The sequence below is a fragment of the Podarcis pityusensis genome (genome assembly GCF_964106645.2).
Source record: "Podarcis pityusensis genome assembly, chromosome: 14".
Lineage (NCBI taxonomy): Eukaryota > Metazoa > Chordata > Lepidosauria > Squamata > Lacertidae > Podarcis > Podarcis pityusensis.
In genome coordinates, this window is record NC_138039.1 from 52,023,990 (window position 1) to 52,036,449 (window position 12,460).

A 12,460-nucleotide genomic window follows, 5' to 3' on the forward strand; every position below is an offset into this window, starting at 1 on the left:
TGCTTATATGGAGACCTTGCAGATTTATAGCAGGGCAGTGGAGGTAGTTACAATTCTGCACCCAGCAGGCCCAACCAGCATGGCCAGGGAACAGCTGGGGTGCAGACAGCCACCGAAGGGCCTCTGCTGTTTTGGCCATGCGTGGTAGAAATCAGGACCATCACTTGAAATCTCTGCCAATTAGCCACAGAGGTTTTACTCAACTTATCCATTTAAAGGGCACAAATCAATTAAATCATGCATGTGGGTAAACAAAATAGTCCCAAAGTGAGAAACATACTTCATTTGTTCCTGGATGGTGCATGCAAGCCTCGCAAGAGAAAAAGTGGGCATGTGCCATTATTAAGAGTATAGTTTGTAGTGTGTGTGTGTGTGTGTGTGAGAGAGAGAGAGAGAGAGAGAGAGAGAGAGAGAGAGAGAGAGATCTGGAGAGCCACAGGTTCTCCATCCCTGGATGCATCTATATTCTTGCATTGAGCCTTTCTGCGTTACAAATGAACCCCCCCCCCTCCTTACCGACTCATGTTCTGCTTTAGATTTCAGTACCTAGGATTCTGCTTGCTGTCATTTGCCAGCAAATCTTGAGCTCCGGGATTAACATGTGTGAAACTGTACCTTTTCTGACTTGCCTGGAGCTCTTCCAGCATATCCTTTTTATCTCAAACCTGCTCCTGACGACTTCAGGCTGTAGCAGCTGCGGGGGGCCTGCCCCCACCTCCTTTGCCTCTGCTGCAGGCCAGCACTTGTCACTTATCAGGTTTCCTCCCCCCCCCCCCCCGCCCTGGATAACTGAATAATTTTAAGTGGTGGTTTTTAGGCGCTGGCAATCTGATGAATGTCTTCTGGTTTTGCAAAAGGTGCTGTTGAGGGTATAAAATGTGGGCAGAGCAGACCCACAGACTGAAATTCAAGCTGGCTCTGATAAAAATGGACTTCTCAGCCTGCTGAGCAGGGGGAAGCGCATGTTTGTGACTGCAGGTGACCATGATTTGCACTTTCTGGAAAACAATTGGAGGCATTTTGTTTCAACAAGCTTCTCTGGCCTGATGGGGCAGACACAGAAGGGAGTGCTGCTTGTTTTCCTGAACAAAGCAAGGAGCAGCTGCCTTGAACTCTGATGGGGTGAGAACCAAGAAACTGAAAAAGCCAGCATGGCAATTTGCAGAGCAGGTAAAACTATCTGAAAAGCTGCCTTCCTTCCCTTCCTTCAAGCTGTCTTGTGGGACCCCCTCTCCTTGAAGTAGCGATGGATGAATCTGTCCGTTTTGGTTTTTCTCAGTTTCTCACTTTTCCAGGCTCCAGTTCAGTTTGCTGCAGTAGGTTTGTGATTCCTGCCTCCCCAAGTCCTCATGGGAAATTGTCAGCATTTGGTGGCAGTGTTTCTCCTAACAGGCACAATTTTTAAAGGACTTTTGCAAATGTACTTGCACTGTTTTGCAGACCGTTCTTTAAAGAAAAAGGCGTTGTTGGAGAACTGCATTGCGAACTCTGGAACACTGTAGATTTCAAGAGGTAGCTGTGTTTTCGTAGAATCATAGAATTGTAGAGTTGGAGAGAACCCTGAGGGCCATCTAGTCCAACCCCCTGCAATGCAGGAATCTCAACTAAAGCATCCATGACAATGACCATCCAACCTCTTAAAAACCTCCAAGGAAGGAGAGTCTACCACCTTCTGAGGGAATCTGTTCCACTGTTGAACAGCTCTTACTGTCAGAAAGTCTTTCCCGATGTTTAGTTGGAATCTCATTTCTTGTAACTTGATTCCATTTCATAGGTTCGAGTCCTGGCCTCTGGAGCAAGAGAAAACAGCATTACTCCATCTTCCATGTGACAGTCTTTTAGATATCTGAAGATGGCTATCGTATCTCCTCTCACTCTCCTGTTATCCAGGCTAAACCTATCCCTAAACATACTAAACTCACTCAACCGTTCCACATAAGGCTTGGTTTCCAGACTCTTGGTTGCCTTCCTCTTCACATGTTCCAGCTTGTCAACATGCTTCCTGAATTGTGGTGCCCAGAACTGGACACAGTAATTCAGATTGTGGTTTGAACAAGCCAGAATAGTGGGACTGTTCCTTCCCTTGATCTGGACACTAGACTTGGTTTGTGTATTGCTTCAATAAGTGTGTATTAGGGAGGCACAAGTTAAAATGTGAAGCAAAACCAAATATGAAGCAAACCAAATTTCTCCACGATTCATGCTGTTTAGATGGCAAGGTGTATAACTCCATTTATTTCAAAATGTTGTACAGAGGAAGGGGAATATCTCAGCATCTGCACTGCATGCAGTGGCATCTTCAGGTAGGGATGAGAATCATAGTGTCATAGAATTGTAGAGTTGGAAGGGACCTTGAGGGCCACTGGAGAACTGCTGCCAGTCAGCATAGACAATACTAAGTTAAGTTGACCAGACCCTCCAAGTCTCCCTATTTTCCAGGGACAATCCTGGATTTACAGAAGCCATCCCAGGTTCTGATTTGATCCCAGAATGTCCCGCTTTCCCTTAGGGCGCCCCTCTTTTCATAGGAGAAATTTTGGAGGGCATGGACCAGTGAGCTGCCTTAGGTATAAAATACGTTTTTTTTGCATCATAAGATGCACCTAGTTTTTAGAGGAGGAAAACAAGAAAAAAAATATTCTGAACGAAACAGTGGATGTATAATTTTTGTGGTTCATGCTGTGGCCACAGACATGTGATTTGACAGTGAGTTTGGAGTAGCCCAGTGCAAAAATCCTGAGGATCCATGTGGATCCATGCTTTGTAACCACGTTTTAAGTGGGGAGGGAAGGAAAAACACTGAAGGGACAAGGAGCACGTGTGGGGTGTGTGGAGAAGGAGCTTTTCAGCGAGCTGAGCGGGGAGGAGGGAGGGAAAGAGCACGGTTGTTTTAAAGGAGCCAACCAGACAGGAGCCACTTACACCTGTGTAAGCAGCTCCTCTCCCGCTTTGCTCCTTTCAAGCGAGCCGGCTCTCCTTCTCTCCCACCTCCCCGGCTTTGCTGCTTTTCAGCGAGCTGAGCGGGGAGGAGGGAGGGAAAGAGAGTACTCTCGCTTTGAAGCAGCCAACTGGACAGGAGCCGCTTACACCCGTGTAAGCCGCTCCTCTCCCGCTTTGCTGCTTCAAAGCGAGCCACGGAGGAGGGAAGGAAGGGGACCATGGATCCTCTGCTTGCGACTGCAGCAGGATCCCCCCACCATCCGTAGGCATTCTCTCCATAAGATGCACAGACATTCCCCTTACCTTTTAGGAGGAAAAAAGTGTGTCTTATGGTATCTTTTATGTTCCTAGTAAGCACCCCCCCCTTACATCTGGGGAGCCTCTCTGTTCATTCTGCTGAGTGGGGCCCTGGACCTCTGCCCCATAGACCTCCCCGGACAGTACCACAGGGGGCTAGAGATGAAACAATGAGGGGCACCTTGAAGAGTGGGCTGTATGTAGCCCACCCCAAAGCCTAGCTTGGATAGAGTTTATGTGTTGCCATCAACTTCTCTCAAAAGCCATGCTTTGCAAGCTGTATTCCACCAAAGGCTCCGATTTCCTTGCCGTTGGCTGTTCAGCGATGCATTCTGACTGGCTGGGTTGCTTTGGAGTTGGGTTATAACCTCTGATTCCAGGCACTGCATTTAGCTCTAAATCTTAACAGTGTTGGGTTGTGAGGAGCAGAAGGCTCTGCACTTCCCTTGCCCTTGTGAGGTAAAGAAAGTTACTTGCAATGATTGTGCGTGAGTAAAAGGTTAATCTCTGTATGTGCCTTGAGCCATTTAGGCATAAAATAAGCCCCATATTTGTACATGGAAGAGTAGAACAGGACTAAATATTGTACGAGCATTCTCTCAGATATTTGATGCTGTTCTTTTAGGTGAATCCTATGTTCATTTACTCTGAAGTTAGGCTCACTGAGATCATTGTGACTTATTCCTTCCTATGCATCCATAGGAATGGAGATACATGGAGGTGATGTTGTGTATAGGGCACTGCCAGACACTTTGGACAAATTCCCATTTAGGGACGTAGTTTGAGATGCCACCTTGCTTTCTTAATTTTTCTGCAAATTATTGAGCCCATTCTGCTTTGCCAATGCTTCTTTTCCATAATTTTGAAGCTCATTCATTCCTGAGTGCTTCACCTTGGAAATATTTCATAATACTTTGGTGTATATTTCATAAAAATAATTCTGCCTACATTACCAATGAAGAAGAGGTGGTGTAGAATTGAGGGGATGGATTGCTTGCTTAAAGAATGCCTCTGTGTACCTGTTGCTGAGGGTCACAGGTGGAAAGGTCTGCTACGTCTTGCTGCGTCTTTCTGCAGTTAAACCCCAACAATTGATTGCTCCAGCCTTCTCAACCTGGTTGAGGGAGGGATGGGTTGCAGGTAGCATCTGGGGTTTCCAGGACACAATGGATTCAGTACTACTGCAAGTACTTTTCCTTTTCTTTTTGGGACATACTAACAGCCATGCAGGATACAATCCAAGTCCTATCTTCCTCAGAAGACCCTCCTTTCCACTGTAAAATGAAGCCCACATATAAGGATCTTTTATGTGGGGGCGGGGGAGATAGAACCAAGGGAATGGAGATTAAATGTGTAGTGGACATAATATAGCTGGTTCTTTCAAGAAAAGAAACGTAAGTAAATTACAGGGAAAAGAGGGTCTGGGGCCGTTGTAATCCCACAAACACACAGGGACTCTCACACAATGTACACTTACTTTGGGGAGAACTAGATATACACATAGATATGTGTGTTATTTTGTAAAAATAATTTCAGGGGTGAAGGAGGAAAAGAACTCCACCCTATTCTCCTCAGGCCCAGTCAGCAGGTGTGGAGACTGACACCGTGGTCAGAGCCTGGCTGACAGGTTTCCAGACACTGCGCTGGGCAGACGTAGAAGTCACTGGAATACAAAGACCACACCATACATGTCAAACACTCTTATAAAAATGTAGCACTCATGGCTCCCCTCTGCAAGCACCCTGGGAACTGTTGTTTGTTGTTGGGAATGTAAGTCCCCTCACAGAACTACAATTCCCAGAGTTCCCTGGGAAGAGGGACTGATGGTTAAACCACTCTGAAACAGTAGCTCTAGCAAGGGGAATTAGGGGCCTACTAGCAACTTTCAGCACCCTTAACAAAAACAACAGCTCCCAGGACTCTTTGGGGGAAGCCTGACTGAAGAGGTATGGCACTGCCTTGAAAGTGCTGCAGATGTTGCCTTCAGCCACGGTGGCCTCGGATCCTGAAGCGCAAAGGGCAGTTTGTGCTCAAACGCAAGGACCGCCTTCTGCTTTGCCCAGGACATGCAGCGCGGCTTTCAGAGATGGTGGAGTGAAGCGGCTGGTCTCCATAGCTGCACCGGCCACCCTGGGGGTTTCTTTCTTGCTAATTGGTTTGCTCTGGTGTCCTTAGGTTCCACAGAGGATAGGAGAGCAAAGTGCTGCCACGGAAGACGACAGCGCAGGAGCCCCGGGGGCATGGGGCAGCTGGGGGCCCTGGTCGGCCTGCTCCCGAAGCTGCAGTGGCGGCGTGATGGAGCAGACGAGGCCCTGCCTCCCAGGATACTATTACGAGAGGAGCCACCGCAGGCCTGGGCAGTTCCCGACCTCTGAGAGGACTCTTGCCCACCAGCCTCCGCACCGACACGAAGACGTGCTCAGTCCCTTCTCTGGCCACATCATCTCTGCCATCCGTACGTCGGTGCCTCTTCACCGGAACGAAGGTGGGCTGCGAGCAGGACTCCAGGCCAGAGCCTCCTCCGAAGGGCGCAATGTCAGCCACTTGAGCAGGGGAGCCTTGAGAGGCCGCCGGCCCTCACAGTCCCAAAGGCGCAGCCCCAAAGCCGAAAGAAGGTAGGACGGCGGGGGGGGGGGAGGAGGCTGCACATAAAAACAATAATACCTTTATCATAATGATAACTGGTACTACTACAGTGTACCTCGGGTTACAGACGCTTCAGGTTACAGACTCCACTAACCCAGAAATAGTACCTCGGTGGTGTGGCAGCAGCGGGAGGCCCCATTAGGTTAAGAACAGTTTCAGATTAAGAACGGACCTCCAGAACAAATTAAGTTCTTAACCCGAGGTACCACTGTACTAGTTGTTGTTGTTGTCGTCGTTGATGATGATTTACTTTACTGATAAACTTATTACCTGCTCTTCAGCAGGTTACAACACTATGAGTCTGACAGTCTAGGAAAAGGTGTGTCCACGCAAAATGGACACATCTTCCTGACATTTGCTGATAATTCCCTGCTTTAAATAAAGATCAATATGCAGATCTATGGGGGAATGGAAGATAAAATTTTAAATGAAGTGGCTGAGTGTGATAAGCCTAATCTGTTTTCTAAATTTTTGCATGGGCTCCAGAGGTCAAATGTAGAATGCAAGGGAAGGGGCATCGTCTGTAGCTGGATAGAAAGACGAATGGCAAAGCCTGCAGAATGAGTTGGCAATGGGGAATGCTTAAAGATCTGAAGTGATTCCAATACAATAAAGCTTTGTACTGATGGAAAGCTTTTGGGATACCCACCCCCTCGCTGAGTAATGTCAGACATCTATGAAACAGTAAGGTTGGGATAAAGATTTGTGACTGAGATTAACTCATTCTGGAGAACGTAGTTCAAGATGAAATGGGACAGACTCCAAACCAAACAACCTTGGAGAGCTGTGGAAATCCTTCAAAGATGCAAAATAAAACATTTGTACCACTTGGAGACAACTGGAAATGTCTTCAAGCTGCTGCTAGGCAGTTCACCAGGAATGCAATCGAGTGATGGGCTCTGAGGGAGTCTCAGGCCAGGAGCTCTGTGAGTGCTGCTTCTGATTTCCAAAGCCCTTCACCACTTGGCACGAGGGAGGGGCTGGTCCACTGGGGCTGAGGGGGCCATGTTGGAAGGGCCATGCCTCAGGGTTAGAGCATCAGCCTTGCAGGCAGAAGGTCCCAGGTTCAAACTCCAGCACCTCCAGGTGGGGTCGGGAGAGAGACCTGCCTAAAAACCTGGAGAGTTGCTGCCAAGCCATATAGACAAGACTGAGCTAGATGGGCCCATGGCCTGTATAATGCCATGTGCTACCTTTGTAGAACTGAGCAGGGAAAGACACGATTAGCTGGCTCTGCTTTATAATGGATTAGAGTTGTTTGCTCTGGCTCCACCTACTGTTGGGCTCTCTGCCTTCTGCCTTATTGGTCCCATTGACAACCCCACAAACCTCCACTGTCTCTATTTGTAGATAAAGATGATCTCCACAGTCCACACATGTCTGTCTGTAGATTAAGAGGGTGGTTTTCAGGTGCCTCCATCTTCAAAAGTACAGCGGGTGACTCCTGTGAACATGGGCCTTCTTGGTGGTACCTCATATTCTGTGGAATATTCTGCCCAGGGAAGTTTTCTTTGTGCTTGCTTTGATGTAATTTCAGTGCCAGTTGAAGTTGTGTGGCTGTTGATATTCATCTATACCAGGGGTAGCTGACAGGGTCCTCTCTGGATGTTGATGAGCTAAAGCCCCCATAACCATTCTTCATTCAAAGAAGGTATCAAAATTCATTTATAAGTGCTTATTCTGAGAGGAAAATTTGTTAAGCCATACAGATTTTGCCTGTTTCTCCTCGGCTTGATCAGGGAAATTTTCAGTCTGAGTGTTTCAGGGGACCCAAGGTTGATGTGGTTCCCCCCTCCCATGCAATTGTCGTAACAGCCCTGTGAGGTAGCTTAAACTGAGAACTGACCCAAAGTCACCCAGTGAGCTTCATGGCTCATAGCAAGGGATGGAGGAAGAGAACTCTCCCACATTTTCACCACTGACAGAGCATCAAGGAAGAGGAGTGTGTTTCTAAAAGGGGATTTCGAGGCAGGTTGGCAGTGTGGGAGGCCTCCCCACAAATTCCTTTCCGGGTTAGATTAAAATCTGAGCTAATGAAGAACTTCTGGAGTTGTAATGCTTGTCTCGCAGTCATATTGACTTGAGGACTTGAGCTGAGCCCACCACGAATTGTATCTCTGAGTCTGGAAATGCAATTTTTGGGAAGATCCTGAATTGGAATGGGTATCATCAAGAAAAGCTTCACCTCCTGTTGGCCTTTGCTTAGCAAGAAACCATTGATGCTCGTACATTGGCTTTTGGTTAATTATGGGAACTCCAAGTCTTTTTTTCCACTGATGGAGGTTGGTGTGGGCTCTGGTCTGAATCAAACCCTTTATACGCTTTCTTTTGCTGAGGGGGAAAATGTAATTGTCAATTAGATTTATGAGAGGGTAAAGAGGCGGGTGGGTAGCCTAGCCTTAAACAAACAGTGTGAGTTGAAAGGAATTACGTCTCCCCCCCAGTAATCAAAAACACTGACCTTGCCCGCAATTTTGTCAAAATATTAATGGGGCAGCAGCGGGTGTGATAGTTTCTCAAAGCTATTTTTATATGTGGAAAGGGGAGGGGAGGAAATGGTCAGAGGAAGCATTTGTACAAAGAAACCATCAACCTCTCACATTGCTACAGTGAAGTTTCCCATCTCTTGGTGCCAGTAGAGGAGGAAAAAACTGTGTTTAGCTGCTTTATCCACGAGAACGCAAGAAAAGCCTTCTGGATCAGGCCAGTGACCCATCTAGACCAGCACCCTGTCCTCACAGTGGCCAACCAGATAGATGCCTGGAAGTCCGTAAGCAGGACCCAGGCACAAGAGCCCTCTCCCCTCCTGTGGTTTCCAGGACCTGGCATTCAGAAGCAGGGCTGCCCTGGCTCTGGAGGCAGAGCAGAGCCATTGTGGTGAATAGCCATTGACAGCCCTTTCCTCCATGAATCTGTCCATCCAGGTTGGTGGCCATCGCTGCCTCCTGGGGGAGGGTGGGCCGTAGTTTAACTATGCGCTGCATGAAGAAGGGCTTTCTTTTATTTGTCCCAAGTCTTCCAACATTCAGCTTCACTGGATGTCCATGAATTCTGGCATTATGGGAGAGAAAGAAGAACTTTTCTTTATCTACTTTCTCCATGCCATAACATCTCAAGAAATCTCTCCTGGTTGCAGCTTGTAACAGAGGCCAGGCATTGCGCGCGCTCTCTCTCTCTCTCTCTCTCTCTCTCTGTCAATCTGTCTGTTGTGAGGGCATGAAAATGTGTTTCTAGGCAACTAAAACCCAAATTCCAGTTTAGTGAAAACAAGCAGGTAGTGCCGAGTGAACATGTTGCTGTGAAATTCTGCATCCTGTTTGCAGGCAGCCAAATGAGGGAGGGACATTTTGCCAAATTCCGTGGGGAGTGTAGTCAACAAAAGGCTGTTTCTGCCCAGACCAGGTGCCACTCTGCACCACCAAGAGCCCCTGAGCCTCAAGAGACACGTGAATCCAACATTTAAACAAAATTTTGTAAAGAGACCAGAAGCCTTTTTATTGGGCATACTAGAATCAGATATCATAAATGAAAATAAGAAAATATTCTTATATGCAACCACGGTAGCAAAAAATATTAATTGCCAAAATTTGGAAAAGTGATATAATACCAACTAAAAAAGAGTGGCAGGATAAATTATTCAATTATCTCGAACTGGTGAAAATGACACAGTTAGGGGACAGTCCAAGTTAAAATCCCCAAAAGAGTGGGGAATGTATAAAGCGTATCTTAAAAAACAGTGTCCTCAAATAAAAACCTGGACTTGCTTTGAGTAATTTTTGCAAAACAAAATAAGGGTTACAGGCATATTATATGGAAAAAGATAGCAATGATGAAAAGAGAAGGAAGCAATTTACCAAGAAAGGAAAATCAGAACTGCATTGAGAAGGAAGGAAGTCTATAAGAACAGAATAAGAATTGGGAGTAGAAAAGAAGACAACATAAGTTCGTTTGTAAGAACTTTTGGATTTATGGTTATATGTTTGTAATTTCTTTTTGTGTGTGTTTTCTTTTTAGTTTGTTTTTCTTTTGTTTTTGTTTACGTTTTGAGTGTTTATGTGTTGTCACAAAACTCAATAAAAGCACTTTTTTAAAAAAGAGAAAGATTAATCCAAAATTACCCCCAAGCTGCATACCTGCTCCTTCAGAGGGTGCCACCCCATCAAGAGTGGGCCACCTCCCACTAACAGTGCCTCAGTCTCATTTGGATTGAGCTTCAGGTAAGACATTATGCATGGGCATTTAGGTAGCAAAATAAGCAATGAAATTGTAGCAGTGCAATGTTAAATACATGTTTTTAAAATTCTTCCTTTCAGTTTGCCAGAGGTGTTCCCCTTGTTGGCTGTCTGTTTAGAATGGGTTGCATTTGAACCTTAAACACTTCATTTGCTTTAAGAGCATCACAGTGAAATGGGAACTCTTGGAATGTTAATCTGTACACCTGGTGGCAGTGATATGCTACCGAAAGGTGATATATGGCCAGCTTTGCTTCAGATGAGGCAATAAATTCACCTGGCTGTTCAGATCACGCTCTTTTTTCCCTGTATGAGAAGATGGCTTTGCACTCTTCCAGCATCACCCTTCAAGCACCAGCTGTTTGCCAGATTTCATTAAAACAGGGGTGGACTTGGGTGCTGTGGCGCCCTGTGTGAGGCCAAAATTTGGGTCCCCCCCAACCCTCAAGTTGACTTCCCAAAGATGGGGGAGGAGGCACCTGGCTTTGGGAAGGAGGCGTGAAGGCTCTGGCAGGGTCGTGGAGCCTTCCCCCTCCTTCTCAAAGCTGGGAAAGCGAAGGGGGACTCTGGAATCCTGTAAGAGCCACATGCCACCTTCCCAAAGCCCGGCAACTTGCCTACAGGGCTTTGAGATGGCACCCCCTCAGCTCAGCACACAGTGGGTGCACAGCACTTGGACAGCCCCAAACCCGCCCCCGATTAAAGTAACCTTCCAAGTATCAACTAGACTAGAGCAATGGCCGAGCAACGGACAGTGGATTTATTTTTAGAGAATGCTGAGAAAAAAACAAAAAGTGGAGAAGGATACCAGCCAACTTGGGGGTTGAGTCATGGCAGGGCTGGCCCAGGACATTTTGCTGCCAGAGGAACAAGATGGCACCTTCCCTTTCCACATACAGAAAATGAGTCTTCAGGGCAGATAAAAGAAAGGACTTCTTGGCACAGCGCATACTTCAGCTATGAAACTCCCTCACACAGCAGGCAGGGATGGTCACCAACTTGGGTGGCTTTAAAAGAGGACAGGAGAAATTTGTAGTTGCTTCAGCACTGGAACAGAGTGTTTGATGAGAATGATAAATGATAAGGCTGTAAGGAGTTGATTATCGATATGTACATTGTGGTCAGAGTCATGATAGCCAGATTTTGGAGGGATCTAGCTGGAGCAGATATTCCCCATAGCTGTCAATGTTTTCCTTTTTTAAACGGAAATTCCCTTATTCTGAATAGGATTCCTCGCAAGAAAAGGGAAAAGTTGACAGCTATGGATATTCCCTACTGTTACGCGAAGATATGGGAAGCAGCCTTACTAGGAAAATAGACATGTAAACTGAGAATCTCTAGAGGTCAAAAAAGTAGGGACAGGTTTCTTTCTGTTTGGTTTGATTTTATTGTTTACGTTAATAATGTGGAACATAACAGATCACCCCCCCAATACAATACAATAAAATAGGAATATTTGTAGGGCTTCACAAACTAAGGTTTGTTAGAAATGCAGCTCACCCCCCCCCCCCAGAAAATAAGTTTCTATTTATTAATAAGTTTTTATTTTTATAGTTATAGTTTCTATTATACCAAATGTCTGGAATGTATTACTGATGTCTCTGACCTCTTTGTGTCTGCTTCAATATTTCATAGCTGCTTTTTTTGATTATTTTGTTTTAGGCTTGATTTCAATAAAATGAAACAATTTAGAAACTGGCGATGGGACAGTGTCCTCTCCTGCACCCGAGGCAGCAGGCTGGCTTTGGGTGGGTGCAGGGCGGGCGGGTCTTGTGGTGCCTGAGGCTGCTCTCTCCAGCAGCTGCCACCCCACACTGGCCAAGGGCCGGGTCGGATGACCATGTGGCCCTTCTTCACAGAGGATGTTCCTCTGTTTGCCGGCTAGGTGGGTTGCGTCCAGCTGAAAGATAAAGGACCCTAAGAAGAGAAATCAGGAGGGGCCTTGAAGTGGCTTATCTCTGCTCAGCACCTGAACAGCAGACTAAGCAGGCAGAGAGGTTACCAGATTACCTGCATCTCTATTTAATTCTGTTTCTGCTTAAGATCTGTTTCTATTTAGTTTATAGAACTCATTTCTCTCTTTTTTTAAAAAAAAGAAACTTTTTTTTAAAAAAATCCAGAAACAAAAATGGTATAACAAGAAACACAGGATCTGTGATTGCAAACAAAGATTGTAAAAAGAAACAATGCCAGCTACAATACAGTAAGAACTGGACTTTTCCAGCCCTTCCATGAAGGAGGCACTCCATTTGGAGGTGTGCTTTGCTGGAGACAACCATAATTTGCATTGGACCTTATTAATAAAGCTTACAAGGGGAAACCAAATTTTGACAAATTTATCCAGT

General features: G+C 46.1%; 1 protein-coding gene across 2 annotated transcripts in view; it reads left to right on the forward strand.

The window, feature by feature from the left end:
* The window catches only part of THSD4 (thrombospondin type 1 domain containing 4), a 411,334-nt gene that overhangs the window by 51,173 nt on the left and 347,701 nt on the right, over nucleotides 1-12,460 (forward strand). For both annotated transcript variants that reach the window (XR_013979370.1, XM_080980690.1), the window contains exon 4: nucleotides 5,413-5,852. Coding sequence is in view for 1 of the 2 variants with exons in the window: in XM_080980690.1 (XP_080836816.1) it covers nucleotides 5,413-5,852 (440 nt within the window). In the remaining variant the exon portion in view is untranslated. The remainder of the gene's footprint in view (nucleotides 1-5,412; nucleotides 5,853-12,460) is intronic.